Source organism: Rhincodon typus, chromosome 9 (genome assembly GCF_021869965.1).
Source record: "Rhincodon typus isolate 14 chromosome 9, sRhiTyp1.1, whole genome shotgun sequence".
In the NCBI taxonomy this organism is placed as follows: Eukaryota; Metazoa; Chordata; class Chondrichthyes; order Orectolobiformes; family Rhincodontidae; genus Rhincodon; species Rhincodon typus.
Window position 1 is genome coordinate 82,925,278 of NC_063340.1, and position 27,703 is coordinate 82,952,980.

Consider the following 27,703-nt stretch of genomic DNA (forward strand, 5'->3'; position numbering starts at 1 on the left):
CCAGGCCTGGTTGCACAGTGGTTGGTCCAGGCCTGATTGCACAGTGGCTGGTCCAGGTCTGGTTGCATAGTGGCTGGTCCTGGTCTGATTGCACAGTGGTTGGTTTTGGACTGGTTGCACTGTGAGGTGGTCCTGGACTTGTTGCATGGTGGCTGGCAGTAGATTTGTTGTAGGTCTGTTCGAAAATATTCACTGACCCCACTTCCATTGCTTTCTGAGACAAAGAATTCCAAAGTCACATAACCCTCTGAGCTAAAAAAAATCCTCATCTCTATCCTAAAAGAGTGACCCCTGAGTTTTAAACAGTATTCTCTAATTCTGGATTTAGTACAGTATTGTTTCCGTGTCCATCCTTATCAAGATCATTGAGGACTTGGTGACTAGCTGGGGACTAGCTTGCCTGAAGTAAGAGCCATGTTTCAACTGAATTAAAAATATTAAAAACTGAAAGAACTGCAGATTCTGTGAATCAGAGACAAAAATAGAAATTGCTGGAAAAGCTCAGCGGGTCTGGCAGCATCTGTGGAGAAAAATCAAAGTTAACATTTTGGATCCTCAGAACAATTAAATATATTGTTTAGTGATCTTTTTAATGCGTAGTCTTTAAAGCTGGCTAATTTTCAAACATGAATCCATTGAGCATAACCAGAATGTAGAACACTGTACTAATTAACTGGACAGTAATTTGATGAACAAAAACCTGAAAGAGGATAGGCATGATACATGCGTGTAGATGCTGTGTGTGTATGTGACCTCCATATTTGCCCGTCTAGGAAAATCAATTTAAGAACCTAAATTTCAAATGCTTAGTTGGACATGACAACAACGTTTACCTAGGATATTGCTAAGGCATTTCCTCACATTCCAATATGATGATATTTTTCAGGAGATGGGAAGCTGCTTGCTGTTGGATTGGCTGACAAATCCATGCTTGTTTATAATTCATCACTTACTGGATCCCCGACTGTGTTTAAAGGTAACAACTCTTAGTAAATTAAAACTTATAAAAGTAGGTTTTGAATATGTTTTCCTGTCAATTATTCTACTAATAAACATGTAAACAAACCATTTGGAACCTGGTAATACTTGTCAACTAGCAACTTTCCAGCTGACTTTTTTCAGATTTGCTATGAGCAATGGCTTTCTCCAGCATGTCAATACCAAGGAGAAGCCTAAAATTTCATTGCAATGCAATATCAGTTTTCCTACAGTTAAACAGGTCATCACCAAGACCCTCATGAATTATTCAATCTATTGTACAGTTATTTACATGGTTACTCTGAATTCCTTTCTCCCTTATTTCCATCAGTCTTAAACCATTTGTTTCAGATAAGTTAATGCCCCTGTTAAAGAGACAAAGAAAGGATATGGGGACCCATGAATTATAAATTCTATAGTGGGCTGTTGGTCCAAATACATAGCAAGATTCCCAAGCTTAATTTCCAGATCAACATCTGTAGTATGCTTTCAGAGTAAAGGTATTGAGTGTTAACTTCAATCACAAAAGACTACTTATTTCCCTGAAATTGTCTGTCCAAGTTAACTATTATTTTAGCAGTTTTTAACCAAGCTACTAGATTGAAAACCTGACACCTGATCATGTCTTTCTGAACTCCAAACACATTTTCAACCATGAGATGTATGTTTGTTAGTTCCCTCTACTTTTACATGTTAGCAATTAACTATTTTCCCAGAATCTTAATTAATTTTACGTACCTCTTCCCAGAAGAAAACGATATCATGATGACACCAATGTTCCTGTCCAGTCAGCACATCATTCTGACTTGGATATGTCATCGTTGCTTTATCAAAACCCTAGAATTTCCCATCAACACCTTGTGCAGACTGTCAACATAAAGAATGTAGTGATTCCAGGAGAAGGCCTACCATCTTCTCAGATTGGCAAAGAATGTGAATGAACTCCACCATCATACAAAAACAAATAAAAACATTGCACTTCTCCAATATTTCCCTTTTAATGCCTTGTGTGGGTAAATATGGTGATGCCAGCAAATCCTGTTGTTGGTTCAGGGAAAAGAATGGTGGTTGAATCGGCAAATTATTCCAGACAATTGCTCATAGCCAATAAGATTTCATTGGCATTAAAAGCAAATAATGCAGTTCAAATTTCTAATCTTATTGTTCCAATAATGTTATCTGTACACAAGAGGGCAGCATTGAAACTTGACAACACTTGCATCCGTATTTAAATTAAAAAAAACAAACTTTGTTACTTGTGCACGTTAAATAAAAATGTTTTAATATATTCATAAACCCCATGTTATAAAGGTCCATCCTTTGACATGTATATAGATTTTCACTTATAGTTTGTACAGATATGCTTAATAATGTCACAGTTGTTAGGTTTGTGTTTTGCATTGTTACTTGCCTTTCCACAAAAATATTTTAAAACAGTATAATCATGGCTTACGTTTCTTGTCTCTTTCAAAAACAATTTCATCAAAAGTTTGCAAGGCAGTTGGTGAATTACCAATTAAATGGTGTGAGAGTAGCTTTCAGAAACTGCAAACATTTTGAATGCTTCTCTGATTTTCCTTTCTACAAAAGAATCATTAATCTCATTAAACAGAAGGTTTTGCTATGTAGGTTAATTCACAAAATTGTGTTGTAAAACCAGTGAAGACCCAGCAGTGTGCATACTTTCGCCATTGTGTTAACTTGACATTATTACAATTACAACTCCACCTTGAGGGTCTACCCTGCCTGGTTGATGTCTTGAAACAACAAAATTCTAATATGGCAGTCGTGACAATTCACAACGCAAAATAATCAGCAATATTCCAAATAAAACAAACCAGAAAATTATTTTTTAAAAAATAAGCTCATCCTATTTCCCAATTTTAACAGATCCTTTAAAAAATATGCAGGAATTGGATCCATATCTTTGTCAAAAACGAATCAGTTCTCTCTTAGACCATACCCTCCCTGTGTACCAATTTTTGTTGAAATTACCCATTAGTTTTTGAGATAGAATGTTTACAAACTGCCTAACAAACAGGTAAAAACATTACCATCTCCCATCTTCAGTAATTAGGCAGATGTACTGCATTGATATGACCTTGATATGGTGTAGGTATTTCCAGTGTTTTTTTCAAAGTAGTTCTATAACTGTGATCTTTTAAAATGACAATGGTAAGGGAAGATAAATGAAGGAAGTAAGTTTTCTGTAATGCACAATGTTAATGAACAGTACTCTGATATGTTCTCTGATATGTATATTTTATAGTTTTTAAAAGTCAAGTACTTTCATATACAGTGATCGACACTTTATCCTGTGCTGTCATTCAGGTCATGATGGAGCAGTGAATTGTGTTGGTTGGACTCAGAATGATAAATGGCTGTTGACGGCATCAGAAGACAGGTCATTATGGATCTGGCCAGCTCATGGCTCGGCACCTGCACTGAAGCTGGTAACTATATACATCTATATTAAAAGCTCAATGCATCACACTTCTTTCCTGCAACAAGTTACGTTTGTGTCTATTTCCATTACATATATTTTTGTTGGAATATCTTTTAAGCTTTTCTATCCTATTAAAGCACTCAATGGCTTTATTCTGATCGTGGCCTTCATGTTTGATCTCTTAATGCAGATGGCAATGTTACATAGACTTATAGAATCATAAATTGCAGACCAAGGCTACTGGGGCCCATCATTGTGCCAACTCTTTGAGAGAACAGTTCTGTTATTTCCACTTCACTGTGCTATACCCATAACCCTGTTAATTTCTTCTTTTCAAGACTATATTTAATTTCCTTCCATCAGTTACTGTTGAATCTGCTTCTACTGCCTTTTCAGGCAATCCATTCCAATTCCATAAACCTTTTAATTCTGACTTGTGTCTTCATGAAAGGTAGCGCTGTGACATTACAGTCTACAGCACCATCTACCTGGGAGTTGCTGGTCTGCTGCAATGTACCTTTTTCCTTGCTGTGGCATTTTGGATTGTAGCCAGCCCAGAAGAAGAGAATGAAAGCCTCCATCATCTGTGAATTTTAAGACTTGAAACTGTAAAATGATTTGGGCAGTTTAGATTTCTAGTTGGCATGGAGCATGAGCCAAGAAATGACCTTTTATTTGGCACTAACAAGTAGCTGTCACTCAGAGACACTCCAGGATGATTGTTTTTTGAGAAATGGAAAATGCTGCATTGTTGCAGCAAAAGGTACTGTTCACAGCTTTAGAAACACAGAGGAAACTGCTTTGTATTATTTGCACAGAGATAGAGAGTAAGATAGATAATCGGTTTATTTAAAAATCATCGTGGTAGCAGGTGCAAATTGTGGAGAAATAAATAGGTAAAATAATTATAATTCATCATATAGTTGTTGACAATCAAAATTAAAATAATGTATAGAATAATGAAATGCCTGGAAAATTATGAACATTTCAGTGTACTAATTATAATTCGGGTCTCCTTAATTTACAATTATAGTGGATCAGAGAATACTTGATGCTGATAATAATTGTCTGAGATAGGAAAAATGTCCCATTTCTCCAATGATTTCTAAGCATTTAGAAGCGTTTATTTTGTTAATTTGCATGAAAATGCACAAAGGAAAAATCTGATATTTTTGCGAGTGACAGTTCACCTGAATAAGGAATGAAGAAATAACCACTTGATTGAATTTTTGCAACTTTCCAGTTAACAGCTGTGATCATCCATCCAGATGAATTATAATTCCATTACATCACTTTTGGCCAATCCAGAGTGACCACTATGATAGTGATGTAACTTCTAAAAATGAACATAGTGCGTTGAATCAGCATCTGTGCACAATAATGTGACTCATGGGCCCCATAATCTGGAACCAGAAAATTACTCACAGTCCAGCAAATATCTAAATTGTTTTGCACAATTTCACATATATTTATGCTTAACCTGAAACTCCTTCTAAATTGCTTAATGTGGAGTCGATCTGAATTAGCAAATTAAGCATGCTGTAGTTAGGTTTGAGAGGTCATCCTGGCCTGTCTGATACATGTCCTGCTATAGAACTACAGATGCAATTGCTGAATTATTGCTTAAAAAATGCCTCATAGTTCATAATGCGGCTGGAGTGCTCAATTAGAACTGAGATGCAATTGGCTCAACCTGGTGAGTATGTATTTATTCATAGCAGATGTCATATCTGAAAGCAAGAATAGTTGACTAGTTAAATGATGGAATGGAGCATCTTACAAACATTTTATTAGTGAAAACTATTTTTGTTTGCATCACCAAGCCAATTAAAAATTAAGTAGTTCTTTTAAAGACATGTGCAGTTCATTACAGACATTTATAAGTTTGGCTCCATATTGTTAGTGAGATTTTGTAACTCACTCTGAGACAATCATCTTAAGAATGATCAAATAAGTTTTTGGAATCATGTTTGTTTAGTTGTACTTAATCCATATTTGAAATCTGAAAGCCCAGTTACCATTGAGAATTTTAATTTGGAGAAATTGAGGAAAGTTTAAAAAATATATCCTAACCAGGTCTACGCTACCCAGAACCCGTTATGTGTGAAGGTATGGGCTGTATGTAGCTTATTTAGCCTCCTGAGGGAGCTCACCAGCCGCAAAATGTCCCAAACATTTCCTTCCCACTCACCCTTTCCAAGACTGATTATATTCCAGGATGCTAATGGACCGGTAAAAACTACATTTTTCAGTCACAATTGTGTACTCCACAGATGACAACCTATGTTTTATGAACCACAAAAACCGTTATGTTTATGAAATTATCTTTGCTTCGTTCTTGGTTATCTTAAACAGATATTTTTACACCAACTGTTCTCTAGTTGTATAAAAATTATTTACCACAACAGGATAATGGTCAGATGTTACTCATTATAAAATATGAACCAAGTGTGCAGACACGGTGTCATGTCCGTTTACAATTTCAGCACTTATGTTTCATTTATCAAATTCAACTCTAATCTGACATGAGAACTGTGTAGCTGCAGAGCCCTGTTGGTTGCAGCTTGATCCAGCTCTTTCTCAAAGGAGTTACCATTACTAGCTTTGCCTGAATTTTTTTCCACTTTGCTTTACCCCACAGATTAAAGTATTCTTTTGATGTGTAATCTTAATGACACCAGACGAAATCTGTGGTGTGCTATCCTAATGGTAGAGTCAGAAGTGAGCGCCATTTATGATTTTGTGTCAAAAGCAGGCACCTAAGTGATTCATAGGAAGATTTAAAGGGCCAGCGGAGGGCACATGGAACACACACAGTTATGTTCCAGGATGGATTTCCATTGGAGGATCCTGCTGTTGATATGGCCAAGGGCCTTGAAAAACCCAAGCATTTGAGTTCTGTGAGATATGTGAGTTGTAAGAATTCCATGAGAAGCAAGCATAGACCGGCACGATTCTTCACCTCTGGCCACTGATTAATTAGATGTTAAGGGGGTAGAATTGCTTGTGGTTCATATATCCTGCTGGTTGTTTCAAGGAAGCATTAATGGCAACATGAATGCTGTAAATAATCTCTTACATTCTGTGGAATTCTGGGGAAACAAACAACGGCTACAAAGTCCATTGGCCTGAGAATCTGGCTGTCATCATCTGTGAAGGTGAACATTATTTGAATGACAGAAGAGGGCATTGGTCACCTCTTTGAATGCACCTGTGTGTCGCAGACTGCGAAATACTACACATGTTGCTCATGGAACTCTGGATCTGGAAGTAGCCAGTGGTAAAAAAGTTTTGAGCACCAGGGGTTTTGTCCATACAGTTGCTGAATAGTGAGATTTTCTACTTCTCCTATTGTCTGCATCTGAATCTCCACACATGCCATACTGTCCTCTTCCTTCTTGGAACTTCAGTCTTGGCAGCTACAAGTAGGTTTTTGGACCTAGCCAGTAACAGAATGCAAATGACCCTGAATTGCAACCTCTGATCTTCCACTTTGTTCCCAATGCCCTTGATCTTCCCAAAATGACTGTGCACATTCCCAATGTAATCTCTGAATCTCCTCCAATTAACCTGTACCATGTCATTTTTGAATGGACACACCATTTTGCCTATTTCAGTCTACCCTATCTCTGTTGAAATTTCACCTCTCAACCTAGACCCTCCTGACACAATCCTTAGGGTCTCTGTTAGATCCTGTGATCCACTTAATGAGACTTTGGATTTCCCTACCTTTATTGTTGTTCCTTCATGGGATGTGGGTGTTACTGGTTATATGAATGTTTGTTGTCCATCCCTACTGGCCCTGAACTGAATAACTTGCCAGACTATTTCAGAAAGCATTAAAAGTCCACTACATTGTTGTGACTAAAAACTGTAAGTGCTGGAGAAACCCAGATCTGGCAGCATCTATTGAGAGAGAAGCAGAGTTAATGTTACAAATGCAGGATGACTCTTCTTCAGAACCCATTACTGTTACTCTTACTTACATGTAGTCAGACCAGGTAAGGATGGCAGATTTCCTTCCCTAAGAAACAGTGTTGGGCTAGATTGATTTTGAGATAATCAATGCTTGTTTCATGGTCATTACTTTGAAGTCATTGTTACTGAGACTGATTTTCATTTCCAGATTTTATTAATTGATTAGAGAATCCAGGTGGAACTTCTCAGTTGGTTACACAATTAGTCTTCATAGCAGAGATAACAAGGTGTAGAGCTGAATGAACACAGCAGGCCAGGCAGCATCAAAGGAGCAGGAAAGCTGACGTTTCGGGTCTGGACCCTTCTTCAGAAATAGTATTCATAGCAGTTGGGTTAGGGTGATATATAGGATTGCCCTTACATTGAGTAAGTGTTTAATTTTATGTATTTTCTTAGCACTGCTTCCTATATGCTTTAACAACATGAAGTAGAATGCTTTAAGTTATTGTCGATGAATAAAATGCAACAAGTCCCTTAGGACATAAAGCCAACCCATTTCCAGTCATACTTGGTCTTTCAAGCCAAGGTGAAGTTGCCAGTCAAAATAAATAAACTATTAAAAGTCTCAATCAACTTTCCAGTTAAATGTGAATTCAGTAGAACTTCTACCTTGTTTTAGGATAATATAGTTTAAATATTCAAACCACAAAATATCTAACATAGTTAACAAAATAGGTAAATCAAACAAACTATGTTTCTTATTTTCTATCCCTGAGACACAGAAATCTGTCTGTTTCTATGTTTACTCTTAGGGGACTGAGACATTTTCAAAGCCGGCACGATCAGCTCAGTTCTATTATATGGACAAATTTCTGTTGTTCTCTTCAGGATCAGAGTTTCAGCTGCATGGATACCATTTGGATACAAGCAGGGATGACATTAAAAGGTTAGTGCCAATATGTTTTGAAATGTCTATATTTATGTTTTATTTTGTTTGTTAGTGTTTATCAAAGTGGTACTGGTGAATGAGTAGTGTTTCTGTGCTGGACAGCACACCCTCAGCTAAAAAAAACCTTCTGCCTGTTGGTTTAAGGCAAAAAATACATTTTTCTTTCAATTCAAATTTTATTGTCCATTTGAAAATTCATTGTAGGTATTCTTCTTACTCATTAAACATCATATATAAATGAATAATTAATAAAGAGAAAAATTACACCATAAAAACTCAAAGGAAGTTAAGTGAACGGTGAATAATGTAAAATCTCATGTTACTATGATGCAGCACCGTCTTGTGAATTATATTTCGAATTATAAAAATAACATAAGCTTTTTTTAATTGTCCTTAAATTTGCTTTTGAAACCTTTTAGCTTTGTACCTTTGAGATGCTCCCTTCCATTTACATTTTTTGCATTTTTAATCCACGCGATTGCTGTTCTGCTCACTAACCATTTGACTCTTTCCTCACCTTGGGCCAATCTTACCTCCCTATTATTTCACTTGGCATCAATCAACCACTAGTTGCCATTTATCTAGCAGCAACATGACCTCAGATACTTGTAATTTCAGAGAGAAGGCAACAGAGAGGAAGGGAAATATCAGTGGAAAAAGACTGGTGAGGGGTTTAGGGTGGACTGGGATGAGGGAGGGTAGTTACTGCCATACTGGAGCATATGGAGGCCAGAAAATGAAAGGCACTAAGGGAAAATAAATGCAACAACCAGACAGGTGAATAAAATGGCAGTCAGATAGGAGCAGATTCAGGCTGAATGAAAAGAGTGCTAATATACAGTGAGGGCAACACACAGGTTGCAATGTGTGATAGGAATAATAAATAGATTAACTGGAATTGAAGAAATCAATGGAGATTTGCAAATAGAGAGAATTGACAAAAGATGCAACTATAAACTGCAAAAATGATGGTGTGTCAAGCTGTTGTAATTAGGTTTTTGGAAAGGTCTACAGGAGAGTGGATGAAGGTAAAATGGTAGCTATTGTCTTCTTGGACTTCCGTAAAACTTTTGATCTGTTACATCAGAAGAGCTTATTCTACGAGACTTGTGAAATTAGTGATTAGGTGGATCTCTTAGTTTAGCATTGTCAGGCAGCATATTGTTGTTGATGGATGTGGATCTGGTTGAAGAGTGGTCCCACAGAGATCAGTGTTATGATCTTTGCTATTTACTATTTTCATTAATAAATAGATGTTGGAAATATAATGAGTAACTAATAAAAATGTAGTGTTATGCCCATGGGCATGCTGAATGATGAGATTGCAGAGTACTTGAGTGCATGGTAAAATAATGCTAAGTCAGCATGTCTTCATCAAAAGGAGGTAATGCCTTACAAATCTGTTAGAATTCTTTGAGGAGGTAACGAGGAAGTTAGACAACGTAGAGCCAGTGGATGTGATCTATTTGGGTTTCCAGAAGGGCTTTGACAAGGTGCCGCATCGAAGGCTGCTAAATAAGGGAAGAGCCTATGGTATTAGTGGCTAGGCACCGGCATGGACAGAGAATTGGCTGACTGGCAGAAAGCAGAAAAAGAGATAAACGGGCTTTTTCAGGATTGAAACTGGTGACTATTGGAGCTCTGCAAGGGTCAGTATTGGGACCATAAGTATGCAGGTTATACATTAATGATCTGGATGAAGGTACTGAGGGCGTTGCTGCTAAGTTTGCAGATGACACAAAGATAGGTGGAGGGACAGGCTTCAGAAGGACTTAGATAGGCTAGGAGAGTGGGCAAAGAAATGGCAGATGGAATATAATATGGGAAAATGTGAAGTTATGCACTTTTGTAGGAAGAATAGAGGTGTAGACTATTTTGTAAATAAGCAAAGACTTTGGAAATCTGAAGCACAAAGGCACTTAAGAGTCATAGTTCATGATTCTTTTATGGTTAATGTGCAGCTTCAGTTGACAGTTAGGAAGATAAATGCAATTTAGCATTCATTTCAAGATGGCTTGAATGAAAGAGCAGAAATGTATTGCTGAGGCTGTGTAAGGCTCTGGTCGGACCACATGTGGAACATTGTGAGCAATTTTGGGCCCTGTATCCAAGGAAGGATGTGCTGCTGTTGGAGGGGGTCCAGAGGAGGTTTATAAGAAAGATCAAGAAGGGGTGAAGGGCATTGTCATATGAGGCGCAGTTGAGGATTCTTGGGCTGTATTCGATAGAGTTTAGAAGGATGAGGAGGGATCTGATTGAAACTTAGGGAATACTGAAAGGCCTAGATAGAGTACACGTGGAGATGATGTTTCCACTAATTGGAGAGACTACTACCCAAGGGCACAGCTTCAGAGTGAAGGGATGACCCTTTAGACCTGATATAATGAGGAATTCTATCAGCCAGAAGTGATGAATCTGTGGAACTCATTGCTGCAGAGGCTGTGGAGGCCAAGTCATTGAGTGTATTTAAGACAGAAATTAGTAAGGGGAACAAGGGTTATGGGGAGAAGCAGGAGAATGGCGTTAAAAAACACATCAGCCATAATTGAATGATGGATCAGACCCATGGGGTGAATGGCAAAATTCTGCTCCTATATCTTATGATCTTATGGTCTAAAAGAGATAGTGATTTAGGTGTTACAAAATTGATCTCTAAAAGGTCACAACCAATGCTGTGACTATATAACCAAAGCAAAAATTTTTTTTTGTTGTATTTACAAGATAAACCACTACCTATCCAAACATACCATTTGTCTTTGTCTAAGCCTGTTATTAGGCCTCAACTAGCATTATGCATCCAGTTCCAAAGGAAAATCATAAAGGAATCTTTTAGATTTCAAGTTTAGACTCCCTTGGTACATTTTTTCTGGAACTGATTTGATTTATTGTTGCCACATGTACCTAAGTACAGTGAAAAGCTTTGTTTTGCAAGCGGTGCAGGCAGATCATAGCAAACAACGACATATAGATCATAGGGTGTTTAGACAGAGTGAGGCATACAAGGTCACGGCTGCACAGGAGGTCCACAAAGCAAGATCAATGTTAGCAACATCAACGTTATTTGAAGTTAGAGAGATCCATTAAGGAGTCTAATAACAGAACGGAAGAAGCTGTTCTTGAACCTGTTGGTGCATGTTTTCAAACTTCTGTATCTTATTCCTGATAGAAGAGGTTGGAAAAGAGCATTACTGGGGTGGGAGAGGTCTTTGATGATGTTAGCAGCACTTCCTCGGCAACAAGAAGTGTAAATGGAGTCTATGGATGGGAGGTTGACTTTCATGATAGTCTGGGCTGTGCACACAACTTTCTGTAGTTTCTTACTGCCCTGGCTAGAGCAGTTGCCGTACCAGGCCGTTATGCACCCAGATAGAATGCTTTCTATGGTGCAATTGTAAAAGTTGATGAGGGTCCTTATGGACATGCCAAATTTCCTAAGTGGCCTGAGGAAGAAGAAGCGTTGTTGTGCTTTCTTGACAGTTGCATCAGCATGGGAGGTCCAGGACATATTATCGGTTATTGACAGTCCTTGGAACTTTACGCTATCGACCCTCTCTCTACCTCAGCTCTGTTGATATAGATAGGGGCGTATTCTCCTCCTTTCTTTCTGAAGTCAATGATCAATTCTTTTGTTTTGTCTGCATTGAGAGAGATATTGTTATCATTGTACCACGACACCAAGCACTCTATCTCCTTCCTGTATTCTGACTCGTTGTTTGATACTCATCCTACTATGGTGGTGTCATCAGCAAACTTTTAGACAATGTTCATACGGAATTCAGCTCCACTGTTACAGATGTGCAGTGAGTACTGTAGGGCACTAAGAATGCATTCCTTGTGGGGTGCCAGTGTGGAGTGTTATCATGGAGGAGGTGCTGTTGTCTATCTTCACTGATTGCAGTCCGTGGGTCAGGAGGCTGAGGATCCAACTGCAAAGGGCGGAGCCAAGACCTAGGTCTCGGAGTTTTGAGATTAGTCTGGTATGGATTATGGTGTTGAAGGTGGAGCTGTAGTCAATTAATTTCTGTGGAACTTATGGTCTCTGAAAATTGAGTATCTGAGCAAAAAATGCCAATTGGCATCATTGTAGATAACATTGAAAGGAGGCCAGCTGAAACTACATTATGGAATCGATATGCTTAATATTATTTTTAATTCATTCATGGGGTGTGAATGTCACTACCTAGGCCAGCATTTATGTCCATCCATATTTTGCTCTTGAGAAAATGATGGCAAGCTACCTTCTTAAACCATTGCAGTCAATGTGGGGTAGATATACAAACAGTGCTGTTAGAGTGGACTTTGGCCCTGTGACAGTGAACGAAAAGTAAAATAATTCCCAACCAGGGTGGTGTGTAACTTGTCAATGGCATGGTGTTCCATGCATCTGCTGCCTTTGTTGTTCTAGGTTGTAGAGGTATGGGGTTGGAAAGTGCTGTCTAAGAAATCTTGATGAGATATCTCACTTAATGGATCATGTTTGTTTTTCTTTATTTAACACAGTGATCTTTCACTGAAACACAAGCATGCAATGCTAAAGATTTGGTTTTAATAATAAAATGGAAATTTATTGCACAAAAGAAATAAATGAAATAGAATAAATTAAGCTATTTAAATATAACACAATTAGAAAGTTATCAAAGTATACTGTAAAGTAAAATCCCATCTATCTCAACTCCATCACTTTACAGTATTCAGATACCAGAGAGTTCTTTTGTGTATCACACCTATGAATTTGACTTAACTATGCTTTTTCCTGATGTTGAGAGTTTGATAGTCTTTTGCTTGGTCAGTCGTCCAATTCATTAAAATTTCTTAGCTTCAAATAATCTGTTTAGCATTCTAACCAAACACTACTGTGTGAAATTTTCAAAGTAAAGCCCTTACACTGAAGTAATCCATTTCTTAACTGTTATTGACCTACTCCTTGCTCCATGAAATACTGTTCGTACCCTACCCTTAACTAGGTATTTTGTGAATGGAACCTAGAATCTTTCAGGTTGCTCCCCTGAGCCAAAAAAAAACAACTTCTGATTCTTTTGAACTGAAAATGTATTAATGTTTACTTTCTTTGATTATAAAACTCTTACAATGTAAACAAATCCATATTATCATTCCAGGAATGGCTGTCCCTCACGTACTGGTTTAAACATTATGATTCCTGAAAGACTGATCAGTTAATCATTAAACTACCACATACACATAAAATAAAATCCATATGCCACTGGTTCAAAATCCAACCTTTAAAATAAATGTTAGTATATATAAATCACACATCCTAAATCACAATGAGTTACTTTCAGAGGTGGATTGACTAACTCAGGTTGTTTGTCCTGCGCTGTAACTCAATATCAACGCTGTGAAGAAATGTGTCAAGGAGATCACATGAGAAGGATACGTATTACACACTGACAGTGAAGAAAAGAGACAGAAAATTGAATAGAAGGTGCCAAAGTTCACTGGACAAATAGTGATCTAATTGAAATGTGTAAAATTCTTAAAGGGCTTGACATTGTAGATGTTGACAGGCTGTTTCCCCTGCCAAGTCAAGAGTTAGTGATCATGGACCCAGGTTAATGGGTCAACCATTTAGCGGAGAAATATCTTCATTCACAAGGTTATGAATCTTTGGAATTCTCTACCGCTGACGGCTATGAATGTTTAGCTATTGAGCTTATTCACAACTGAGATTGCTAGATTCTTTTTTCATTAAAGAAATCAAAGTGGGAGAAAAGATGTAGAGTAGAATTGAGGTTGAGGATCAGCTTTAACCCGACTGAATGACTCAGCAGGCCAAATTATTGTAAGGCCACCTCTTGACCCTATTTTTGTATCCTTATCTTCTTAAACCAAACTGATCTGAAAGATCTTCTTGGAAAGGCCCAATGCAGATCTCATTAAATGTTCTTAAATCATAAGTTTGTTTCCCTTCTAAACTGAATCTTTGGGTATTCAGTGTCAAAATATCATCGTCAGGGAGATTTTCCTTTGCTCGGTTATGGAGGAATAATTCACTAAATGGGCAGAGGCTACTAATGGGCACCTATTAGTGCCTGGTGGAATTTATTATAAACTGTAAATTGTTGTGTTGGCCAGGGTTTTCAAAACAAAATAGAAACACTGAATTCACAAAACATTCTCTAGATGGCTGCAATGAATATTATTGCTAACTAGCAGATGTGCTGGGAAGATGTTGTTTACAAATAGATACCCATTTTGGACTATATTAATCGCAGCTTGTATTAATATTTTGCAATATGAGTTATTGAAAAAGTACTAATGGTTTGACAACAGCTGAAAAATGTTCCTTGATGCATACGATGTGAGCACTTTGCCATTTGGTGGCTGTCAGACTACTTTGTTGTGGCTGACTTCTGATCTTGGTCTGCCATCATTCAGAATAGTGTGGCCATGTTTCCTTGAAGATAATTGTTTGTTGATGTTGTTTTGTACATCAGTAACAGAACGTTACTATTGACATTCTAGTAAACTGTGTTCGGAGGAAGCCCAGGATTTGATGGTATTCTGCCATCTGTTATTTTATAGACTTATGTAATTCTTAAGGGGTTTTAGCATTTAGCAGAATGCCAGTTTTGCCAAGATATTAAGGTACTGCATTATCAATATGGCATCCTGGCTCTTCATCTCAATTGACTGCAATTTTCTTAATGGTCGTGAGGGGCTTGGACAGGGTGAATAGACAAAGTCTTTTCTCGATGATGGGGGGTTGGGGAGTCCAAAACTAGAGGGCGTAGTTTTAAGATAAGAGGGGAAAAATTTAAAAGGGACCTAAGCGGCAACCTTTTCACGCAGAGGGTGGTCTCTATGGAATGAACTGCCAGAGGACGTAGTGGAGGTGGGTACAATTAAAACATTTGAAAGGCATCTGAATGGGTATATGAATAGGAAGGGTTTACAGAGTTATGGGCCAAATGCTGGCAAATGGGATTCAATTAATTAGGATATCTGGTCAAAATGGAGGGGTTGGACTGAAGGGTCTGTTTCCGTGCTGTACATCTCTGTGACTCCATGAATGATTACTAATGCTATACTGTTGATTTAATGGCCCCAACAGTTGTGAGTTTGGAGCAGCAGCATGTGTGAGGGAGAGAAGGGTAACCCAGGAAGGTGCAGATCTTGCTGAGTTTAACTAAAAAATTGTCACAATTGCATTCCATTTCATATGTGACTGCTGAAGCTGGCTGGATGCCAGGCAAGAATGCCACAAACAGGAGTATTTAGATGATCCTTGGATACTGGGAAATGTCACAGTTTGGAGGGAGAGGGGTAGTAGGTAATGGAATCAGACTGAGTAAATAATTAATTCCTCAAGACCCTTCCTTGTCCACGCTCAATTCCAATTTTAGAATGCTTTTGGAGAAGTTAAATGAAATGCTAAATAACAATTTCATGAGCCTATCTGTCCAGACAATTGAACTCAAGATTAAATACCTAAAAGACAATGCTCAGTCAACTGGAAATGTTATATATTTCGACTGATGTTGCTTAATGTTCACAGATTAAAAAAATACTATTAGCAGAGTTATTGTGTCAGTGAAACAAAGAACTGCGGATGCTGGAAATCTGAAACAGAAACAAAAATTGCTGGAGAAACTCAGCAGGTATGGCAACAATTGTGGAGAGAATGCAGATTTAACATTTTGAGTCGAGTGACCCTTCTTCAGAAGGTTTTAAATAATGGTCACTTGACTCGAAACATTAACTCTCTAAGGGAATCAAGGCGAATGTGGTTAAGGGAGTAAAGTTGATTTGAGGATTATCAGATAACCATTCTCAATGAATGGCAGAACAGATTTGATAGGCTGAACGGTCTACTTATACTCCTTCATTTTATGGTTTTATGGTCATACGCGGACCTTGTGGTGAAGAAACAGTTGGATGATGGCTGGATCGAGCAATTGCAGGTTTCAGCTGTCGGGTATGCTGTTAAGCTCTGAATGACATGTTGGGAATTTGTTCTATCCAGTTGCTTAGGAAAGGAGAAGAGTAGTAGAAGTGGTTATAAGTAAAGCCAGTTGTGGTATCAGTTGCCATTTAAGGCTGAAGGGGCAATTTGCTAAACTTTCTCTGGACATCCAGATTCTGTTTTTCTTCATTTTCTCTCTATTTTCCCAACATTCTTCCATTGCTCACATTACACCAGGGTGGGACAATTTCCAACTATCTACCTCACGACCCAAAAGTGTGGTGGAAACAGGTGCAATTGCAACTTTCTAATGGTAATAGGATATGTACTTGAAAAGGAGAGATTTTCAGGACTAGGCAGATAGAACAGGAATGTGAAACTAATTAGACAGCTCTTTCAAAATACCTGACAGATGCATGATGGACCAAATTGCCTCTTCTGTGATACCATTACAACCTCACAAAGGATCTGTAATACTTTCATGCTGTTGAACTCAATTGAATGTTTATATCCATGAAATTCATAGTGCCAGGGACCTGGGTTTTATTCCAGCCTTGGGTGACTGTATGTGTGAGTTTGCATATTCTTCCCTTGTCCGCGTGGGTTTCCTATGGGTGCTCCGGTTTCGTCCACACTCTAAAGATGTGGAGGTTAGGTGGATTGGTCTTGCTAACTTGCCCCTCAATATCCAGGGATGTGCAGGCTCGGTGGATTAGCCATGGTAAATGCGGGGTTATGGAAATGGGGAGTGAGGGCTGGGTCTGGCTGAAATGCTTGATGGAGGGTCAGTGCAGACCTGATGGGCCAAATGGCCTTTTTCTGCACTGTAGGGATTATATGACTCTATGAAAAATGAAGTGATCTTCATTGTTACTCCTTGGTGAGTAGTATTTGGCAGTCAAATTAAAATATACAAAGCCATTAAGCATTCATGATATTTCGGCCTGTGTCACTGGATAAGCAATTAATAAAGTATTTAACCAGTACTAAGGGCAAAACAGCAAGTTGTAGTAAACCCTAGCAGACTGCATGTGCTCTTAGTTCTAAATTCATTCTTCTGGGTATCAACTTGACTTGTTTTTGCAATTTCATCAATTACAAAGAAATAATAAATTTAGAATTGGATGGTTTGCAGATTAAATGCAGCTATATGGAAATCTGTGAGATGCCTACATTTAAGCATCTAAGTTGCTTTCTCCATCAAAGGGGTAACTGAACATCAGTCTGCATCTTGCTTGGCAGTCTGTTTCATATGTCTTCCAATTTTTATTTCCATTGAATCAAAGAGAAAAATAAGAAATCAACAGAAGGTGTCATCAACAGAAATGCAATAGGGATTGCTGAGTCATTATTTTTCTCCTTTTGCTTTTTTGTAAAAGTCAAAATTATCCCATTGTTAAAGCTTAAGATCATTTGTTCTGTAGATCAGTACTATTGCAGAGGATTTCTACAAAATTGCTGAAGCTGATTAAATATTAGTCATTACTAAACAAGGGAGGTTCCTTTTATTTTTTAGTGTTGTACTTCAGTATTGACCACAGTATTTGGACCAAAACTTAGTAGTGTATAGATTTGATCTTCCTCCCTTTGTCCATCTTGGTTAGGGTGGGGAAGATTTCCCGTGCAAAGAGGAAGGCAGTTAACTCATCACAGATTTGTGCTGAGGGCACCTTCATGGTATTAATTGTATGCCATGTTGCTTTAGAATTTCTACTCTTAGCATCATAGAGTCATACAACATACAAACAGGCCCTTCAGTCCAACACATCTGCGCCGACTAGACATCCCAATCTGACCTAGTCCCATTTGCCAGCAGTTGGCCCATTTCCCTCTAAGTCTTTCCTCTTCATATACTCATCCATAGATAACACAATGTGTTATGGGATGGGGTTTCTCTCCCACCTATCCGCTCCTCCCACCTCACTAACCAATCCCCACCACTGCCTACCAGCACTCACCTATCACCATCCCACCTACCTTCCCCAACCCCACTCCTTTCTATTTATTTTGGAGCTCCCTTCCCCCTCCCCCATTTCTGAAAAAGGGTCCGGACCCAAAATGTCAACTTTCCTGCTCTTCCGATGCTGCCTGGCCTGCTGTGTTCCTCCAGCTCCACACCATGTTATCTCTGACTCGAGAATCGGCAGTTATTGTCATCTCCATATACTCATCCAGATGCTTTACAAATGTTGTAATTGTACTCACCTCCACCGCTTTCTCTGGTAGCTCGTTTCATAATGCACCACCCTCTGCATGAAAAAGTTACCGCCAGGTCCTTCTTAAATCTATCCCCTCTCACCTTAAACCTATGCCCTCTAATTTTGGACTCTGCCACCTTAGGAAAAAGTCCTTGGCTATTCACCCTATCCATGCCCCTCATGACTTTATAAAACTTTATAAGGTCAGCTTCCCCTCAGTTTCTGATGCTCCAGGGAAAAAGGCTCCACCTATGCAGCCCATCCCTATAGCTCAAACCCTCCAGTCCCAGCAATATCCTTTTAAATCTTTTCCGCACCGTCTCAAGTTTAACAACATCTTTCCTACAGAAGGGTGACCAGAATTGGACGCAGTATTCAAATAGTGACCTAACCAGTATCCTGTACGGCTGCAACAGGACTGATGTACCGGCAGAGACTAGATTGATTTGGACTAAATTCCCTGGAGTTTATAAAAATGAAAAGGATTCTCATAGAAGCCTATTAAATTCTAACAGGATTAGACAGGATAACCGCAGAAGGGATGTTCCTGATGACTGGGGACCATGGTCACAGTTTAAGGATATGGTGTAGGCATTTAGGACTAAGGTGAGGAGAAATACCTTCTTGCTGTGGAATTCTCTGCCACAGAAAGCATGTGAGACCAAAGCATTGACTGTTTCAAGAAGGAATTAGGTATAGTTTTTAGGATTACTTATCTCACTTATTTTTCCCACATTTATACTTCCAATTTTGAATATGTTAAAAAGGCATACATTTAGTATTATTCCTGCATAGATCACAAATATTTAAGAATATAAAAAATATAAACAGGTTCTTTTGATCAGGGTGTATCAAGATATTTATAGAGATAGGCAATTAAGTACTACCTTTGCCAACATTACCTACATCTTATGAATATATAGAAAAGAGAAAAATGGGCCAGGCAGTATGATAGAAAACTTCACATTTTTTTATTAAGAGCAATGCAATGTGGTGTAGGATGGAATGGTGAAGATGTGAAGGCTGCAGCTAATGTTTACTTTTGGTTGGATGGTTTTATCATTTCCTTTCCTCAGATTTGGGTGTAGTTATCTTACCTTGAGCAACATATCAATCCAAGGCTTTCTGTCCCTGTATAATAAAGGACTGCCTAAGCCCCTACTCTTTTCTATATGTGCCAAAGTCAGAAGTTGCACGACACCAAGTTATAGTCTAACAGGTTTATTTGAAATCACAAGCTTTTGGAGCATAGCCCTTCATCAGGAGAAGAGAGATGAAGGGGTTACGCTTCGAAAGCTTGTGATTTCAAATAAACCTATTGGACTATGACCTGATGTCATGTGACTTCTGACTTTGTCCAACATTGGCACCTTCACATCATGGCTATATGTGCCAGACCATTTAAACTAGATAACCTGGCCAGTAGATGCTATCACTAAATTCTTCAGCATAATTAACAATTAACTATTCACCACCAGGGTATGTCTAGTCAGTTTTGTTTCAACAGTGTCAGGAAGATAATACTATTTTGTTATAATAAAGAAACAATATTGGGATAAGTAATGGTCTTCATTGGCAGGCAGAAACAGGCAAAGAAGACCAGTTTCACTGGACCATGTACAATGCCCCAAGAACACCTTCAATCCATCAATGGCATAATAGCCTCAGATAAATATTAAGGAATTCCAGGCTGCTATCTTAATTAGGCATTACACCAACTGCAAATGTTAATAAGCGTCAGGGCTGCTCTGCTCATGTTTCCTGGCAATGCCATGTCTCTTCCCCACCGTCCAGCACTTCCCAGTACCACAGCAATCCTGAGGGCTGCTGCTGATCAGTGCCAACCTTCTCTCATTCCCTCTCTTCCTTTGCACAATCGGCTTGAGAATCACTGTCAGCGAGACAATTTGAGGCACTTGATTCCCTTACTTTAAATCTTTCAAAGATGCCTTAGAGATGACAAAAACTATATATACATTTCTTTGAAGCAGGATTACTGAACCACAGAATTATTACAGCGCAGAATGGGATCATGTGGCCCATCATATCTGCAGTGGCTCTCCAAATGAGTGTACTGATTTAGTACCATTCTCCTGCCTTTCCCCATAAACCCTGGACATTGTTCCTATTCAAATAATCATCTAATGCTTCCTTGAATGCATCAATTGAAACTGCCTCCACCATACTCCCAGCCAGTGCATTCTAGGCCCTAACCACTTGCTGTGTGAAAAATTGTTTCCTCATATTGCATTTGCTTCTTTTGCAAATTAATCTAAGTCTGTATCCACTTTTTTTTGATCCTTGTATGAGTGGGACCAGGCTCTCCCTGTCTACTCTGTCCAGAACCCTTTTATGATTTTAAAAACTTCAATCAGATCTCTTCTTAACCTTCTTCTGTCCCAGGAAAATAGTTCATTTTCTCCAATCTATCTTCATAACTGTTGACTTTCATTGAACCATGCTTGTAAACCTCTTCTGCACTCTGTCCAATGTGTTCATATCTTTCCTGAATTATGGCATCCAGAGCTGTACTCATTACTCCAGCTGAGGTCTAACTAGTGTCTTATATAAGTTCAGCATCTTCTCCTTGCTCTTGTACTCTGTGTCCCTATTAAAAAATCCGAGATACTGCAGCTTTATTAACTGTCCTTTCTACATGCCCTGCTACCTTCAGTCACTGATGCACATATACACACACAAGTCTGGTTGCTCCTGAGCACCCTTTAGAGTCGCAAGCTTCATTTTATATTGTTTCTCCATGTTCTTTGTACCAAGGTGTATCACATCGCACTTATTTGCATTGAGTTTGTGAAAAACAAAGCAATGATTTGTTGCTAACATATCTTCTTTATCTAGTTACAAAAGGAAGAGCAAAAGCAAATTGGTCGGCAAATTCAAGATGTCTGACACCCAGGAGATCAGTTGCCTGTCTGCAGTAAATGACTTTTATTCCTGTATCCTTTTATAAAGACTTAATAGTTTTTTGTATTATTTGTACTTGGGATATGAGCATTGCTGGCAAGGCCAGCATTTACTGCCTGCCCCTGTTCATCCTTGAACAGATGCTGATGAGCCACATACAACTGAGTGCTTTACTGAGCCATTTCCTAGACAGTCAAGAGGCAAGCACATTACTGTTGATTTGAAGTTGCATATGGGCCAGTCCAGAAAAAGATAGCAGATTTTGTTTTCCAAATGACATTAGTGAGATTTCACAATAGTCTGGTAGCTTCATGATCTTTACTAGACTTTTTAAACATCTTAATTAATAACCATGTTGGGATTTGAACTGTTGTTTGCAGTACTACTTCATTATAGTCCTCTGCATAAGGCGAGTACTGCACAGATATCTCTATCCTATTAGTAGGCTCTGAAATTAACTTTAGTACACTGAAAGCAATTTAGTTCTTTTTATAAATATAATTCTAAATGTATAGATGCAATATATACTTGTACACTCTGCAATTCTTTATAAGACGGACAGAATGAAAAGAAAATAGTGAATTATAGCTTTTGCCGTTACTGCTTTGGCTGCCTTAGGTTTCTTCATAGTTGCCAAGTTAAATAACTTAATGCCAGAGTTTCTTTGCCTCAAGTTAATGCACACTCTGGGTGTTTGCTTTCGTTTATTCAATAGGGAAAACATATGCTTGGCCCATCATCTTTTTACTCCTCAAAGCAGACATCATAGGGTATATTTTCCTCTACTATATTTAGCAAAAGAGTAGATCTGGGTGAAAGCAATCCTGATTTATATTCGCATCAACTTTTGCTCAAATAGTGAACACAGGATAATATACTCCAACGCCTATTGTTGTTTTGTCTCAGGTTGGAAGCCTTGTTAGTCCAAAGTATATCTGATGAGGGAGGTAGTTTCATTCTTAGTTATCAACCCACAACAAATATGCATGACAACGGTCTTGTTTTCTTTTAGATCTTTAGCTATCCAAAGTGGGGGTAAATAATACTTGCACTTGTCACGCTGAATTATTATCATGCTTCATGCAATGAATTTACTTTTGAAGTATAGAACACAGGTAGTCAGCTTCAAGTAGCAGTGTCCCACAAGTAGAGGAAAAATGAATGACCTATTATTCTGAAGAAGGGTCGCAACCCGAAACGTCAGCTTTCCTGTTCCTCTGATGCTGCCTTGTCTGATGTGTTCCTCCAGCCCCACTCTTTGTTATCTCTGACTCCAGCATCTGCAGTTCTTGCTATCTCAGTGATCTATTATTCTGTTTCTTTTGGTGTAGTGAAAGAGGATGGATGGCATGATGCTGTGAGAACTCCTGTTTATTTTTGAAAACAGCACTATGGGATCTTTTCTGTGGTGGCTTACCTTGTGAAGCAGAGCCACTAAGACAAATTACCTTTGACATGGCCCAGATTTGTGGACATGCCAATAAAAGCCAGACCTAGCGATGGTATTGGACAAAGTGTCTGAATTTCCTGCCACTCTATCTGCCTCATTGGAGTCAAGTAGTGTTGTAAAAACTGCACAAGATATTCTCATCATCATAACTGTTAATAGCAGCAGAACCAAGAATTAGTAAGCATGGAAAACTAATTGAAGTATGGCAATTGGAGTCTAGTTCGGTAATAATGAAAGTAAACTACTGCAGATTATGTAAGTCTGACATAAAAACAGAATTAGCTGGAGAAACCCAACAGTTCCAGCAGTACCAATGGGCAGAGAATAGAGTTAATGTTTTGAATCTGATATACCACTTCTTCAGAACGGACAGCAGTTGGCAAATTGTGATTTTTTTATGCTGTAGACAGAGGGGGAGGAGGAGCAAGTGGAAGAGATTGTATGGATGCTTGGAGATAAAGAAAATGGTTTGCTAATAGTGGTGAAAGGAAGGTGGAGATGTAAAAAGGGTGTAAATGAAGTTGTGAAAAGGAGCTGTCTGTACGTATGGCGGTGGGTGGACAAGAATGTTAGAAGGTTTTTGATCATTAGGAAAATGGAGGATATGGAAATCATGCTCAGAAGTTGTAGAATTCAGTGAAGTTCTGTAAAGTTTAAGAACCGTAAAAAAGACATGTTCATGAGTAACTGAAACTGAATTATGCCTTTACGAACAAAAACAATGTTGCTGGAAAAGCCCAGCAGGTCTGGCAGCATCTGTGAAGAGTTAACGTTTCAGGTCCGGTGACCCTTCCTCAGAACTGATAGTGCCTGGGAAAACGTCAGTTTATATGCAGGAAATAGAAAGGTGGGTGGGGTAAGGAGTAAACGATAGGATAAAGCCCAAAGAGAGAGAAAGACAGTTGGACAGACAAAGGAGTTGATAACAATCAGGCTGGGAGGGTGAATAGTTGTTAATAGGGACTATTAGTGACTAACAACAGTGGGTGTATAATGGCAGGCTATGTGTAAACAAGGCCTGGTGTGTGGGATAGGGGGCTGGGACATGGGAGAGTTTGGCCCTAAAATTATTGAACTCAATATTGAGTCCGGAGGGCTGTATGGTCCCCAAGCGGAAAATGAGGTGTTGTTCCTCCAGCTTGCATTGGGCTTCACTGGAACGCTGCAGCAAGCCAGAGACAGAGATGTTGGCCAGGGAACAGGGTGGTGCGTTAAAGTGGCACAATAACTGGAGTTGGGCTCACCACCCTTGAAAGAGTTTGAAGACATGTAGAGGGGTTGCCAGGTGCTCTGATACTTCGTGAAAATTAAACAAAAGTCAATAGCCTCACACCCTCTCTATTCATGCTAACCTATTCTACCTCAATTCTCACATATGCTCCATGGCTCCTCATACTTTTGATACCACCTCATGTCCTACATGCTAACCTATGCCTCTCTATCAACAAATATGGCCCCTATAATGCCCTACATTATTTTAGTACAAATTCATACCAATCTATGCTTCCCACCTTTAGCCCTTACACCCTTCACATCAACTCATCCAGTATCCACTATTGGCAGAGCTCAGAACGCATGCTGAACTGAAAGAAAAGAAATATCTACAGTGTCTATCCATGAATTCACTATTAAAAAAAGAACTCTCATTGATAAAAACCCATTTACTACATTTAATTTCCATCAATGACTTAATACTTATAAAAACAAGCATCTGATATGAATACAGTTCTCTGTCAAAGAGTTTCTAAGCACTCGGAGATGTCCTCAAACTGTGCACTGACAGATATGTCACTGTGATAATAGATTGTGAACTCAGTCATATAGAACAAATCCTATAATGATAATTCTCAGACATATATAAACAGACAGTGTGAAATAGCAAGGCCTTTGTATATATTTTTAGAAAAACTTCCAAACATATCCACATATATATGGATTTATATAGCAGTTTTTCGAAAAAAAAATTGAAGGCCAAGTGATTTAAATGTCTTCACAACTGGGTAAGCAAACCAGGTACTACAGCCACATCACCTTTCTTAGTACCTGCCCACGGAACCAGATCATCCCCAATGGACTACAATCCACATTCAGGCCTTCCCAATTTGGCCCCAACCATGACAATATCTACATTCATAGCATTGAGATCCTTCAGAAGCGTTTCTCCCTGCGACTCCTGAAACACACACTCGCAGCAATGCGCTGGCATCTCCGGGCACTACAATCAAGCCTACCCCAGCTCAGAGCCTCCCTCTCCCAGTCCTGCAAAGGACCTCTCCTGTTTTTCATTCTTCGTAGGATCCACAACCTGAACTCACAATTCTACTCAGCTTTATTGGACACTAAAAACCATTAAGTACAGTAAACTTACTGGTGCCTACCGCCCAAAACGGGCTTCCTCCACCCCCCAAATCCCCAACCCTACCCAGGACCTTCCCCACAATGTGCCTGCCGCCGTTGCCATGCGGCCACTGTCGGAGAACCCACAGATGACGTCACATCCGCCACCGCCGGGGACCCCACTTTCGGGACAGCGAACACCATCGCTGCTGATGCCACCGCCTCCATTTCCGAGACCAACACCACAGACACTGAAGACTTGCCTACTGTCACCGCTGCTGCCACTGCCTACCCCACTCCGCCCACCGAAGACGCCGCTCCGCCCATCACCGACGCCGACGCAACTCCGCCCACCGCCGACGCAACTCCGCCCACAGCCTACGCCGACGTCGCTCTGCCCACAGCCTCCACAGCCAACAGCTCCAGAGGGGTCAATAGCACCCAGCCCTGCCGAGTCTTCACCTATCCCCCCAGACCTCCCCCTTACTGAGGACGAACAGTCAGTCCTCAGTAAAGGGCTTACTTTTGTCCCCCTTCACCCACACATCAACGAATACCGGTCACGTTTGGACATAGAGCAGTTTTTCCGCCACCTCCGCCTCCACGCTTACTTCTTCAACTGTGAACCTAACCCTCCCTCTACTGACCCCTTCTCCTGCCTCCAACACACCCCCTCCTCCTGGACACCACCTCAAGGCCTCCGACCCTCCCTCGACCTCTTCATCTCCAACTGCCGTCGAGACATCAATTGCCTCAACCTCTCCACCCCTCTCACCCACTCCAACCTCTCCCCCGCAGAACGTGCAGCCCTCCGCTCCCTCCGCTCCAATCCCAACCTCATCATAAAACCCGCGGACAAGGGAGGCGCAGTTGTAGTATGGCGCACTGACCTCTACATCGCCGAGGCCAGACGCCAACTCTCTGACACCTCCTCCTACCGTCCCCTTGATCATGACCCCACCCCCGAGCACCAAACCATCATCTCCCAAACCATCCACAACCTCATCACCTCAGGTGACCTCCCACCCACGGCCTCCAACCTCATCGTTCCCCAACCCCACACCGCCCGCTTCTATCTCCTTCCCAAAATCGATAAACCTGAATGCCCTGGTCGACCCATTGTCTCCGCCTGCTCCTGCCCCACCGAACTGATCTCCAACTGTCTGGACTCCATTTTCTCCCCCTTGGTCCAGGAACTCCCTACCTACATCCGTGACACCACCCACGCCCTCCACCTCCTCCAGAACTTCCAATTCCCCGGTCCCCAACACCTCATCTTTACCATGGACGTCCAGTCCCTATACACCTGCATTCCCCATACAGATGGCCTAAAGGCCCTCCGCTTCTTCCTGTCCCACAGGCCCGACCAGTCCCCCTCCACTGACACCCTCATCCGCTTAGCCGAACTCGTCCTCACCCTCAGTTCCTCCCACTTCCCACAGACAAAGGGAGTGGCCATGGGTACCCGCATGGGCCCAAGCTATGCCTGCCTCTTTGTAGGTTACATGGAACAATCCCTCTTCCGTACCTACACAGGCCCTAAACCCCACCTCTTCCTCCGCTACATTGATGACTGTATCGGCGCCGCCTCGTGCTCCCATGAGGAGCTCGAACAGTTCATCCACTTCACCAACACCTTCCACCCCAACCTTAAGTTCACCTGGACCATCTCGAATACCTCTCTCTCCTTCCTGGACCTATCTGTCTCCATCTCGGGCAACCACCTAGAAACCGATATCCATTTCAAGCCCATCGACTCCCACAGCTACCTAGAATACACCTCCTCCCACCCACCTTCCTGCAAAAATGCCATCCCCTATTCCCAATTCCTTCGCCTCCGCTGCATCTGCTCCCAGGATGAGGCATTCCACTCCTGTACATCTCAGATGTCCTCGTTTTTCAAGGACCGCAACTTCCCCCCCCTCAATGGTCGAGAACGCCCTCCACCATGTCTCCCACATTTCCCGCAACTCATCCCTCACACCCCGTCCCCGCAATAAGAACCAGAAAAGAATCCCCCTCGTCCTCACCTACCACCCCACCAACCTCCGGATCCAACGCATCATCCTCCAACACTTCCGCCATCTGCAAGCTGACCCCACCACCAAAGACATTTTTCCCTCTCCACCCTTATCTGCTTTCCAGAGGGACCACTCTCTCCGTGACTCCCTTGTCCGCTCCACACTCCCCTCCAGCCCCACCACACCCGGCACTTTTCCCTGCAACCGCAGGAAGTGCTACACCTGTCCCCATCCTTCCTCCCTCACCCCCATCCCAGGCTCCAAGAAGACTTTCCACATCAAGCAGATGTTCACCTGCACATCTGCTAATGTGGTATACTGCATCCGCTGTACCTGTTGTGGCCTCTTCTACATTGGGGAAACCAAGCGGAGGCTTGGGGACCGCTTTGCAGAGCACCTACGCTCGGTTCGCAATAAACAACTGCACCTCCCAGTCGCGAACCATTTCAACTCCCCCTCCCATTCCTCTGACGACATGTCCATCCTGGGCCTCCTGCAGTGCCACAACGATGCCACCCGAAGGTTGCAGGAACAGCAACTCATATTCCGCTTGGGAACCC

The 27,703-nt window shown here is 40.5% G+C and overlaps 1 protein-coding gene across 1 annotated transcript in view; it reads left to right on the top strand.

Annotated features, from left to right (window-relative positions):
* Nucleotides 1–27,703, top strand: part of wdr27 (WD repeat domain 27) — a 240,921-nt gene that overhangs the window by 43,267 nt on the left and 169,951 nt on the right. Inside the window, 4 exon segments of the mRNA XM_048601376.1 lie at nt 887–976; nt 3,310–3,431; nt 8,155–8,288; nt 21,270–21,367. Of these exon segments, the coding sequence (XP_048457333.1) occupies nt 887–976; nt 3,310–3,431; nt 8,155–8,288; nt 21,270–21,367 (444 nt within the window).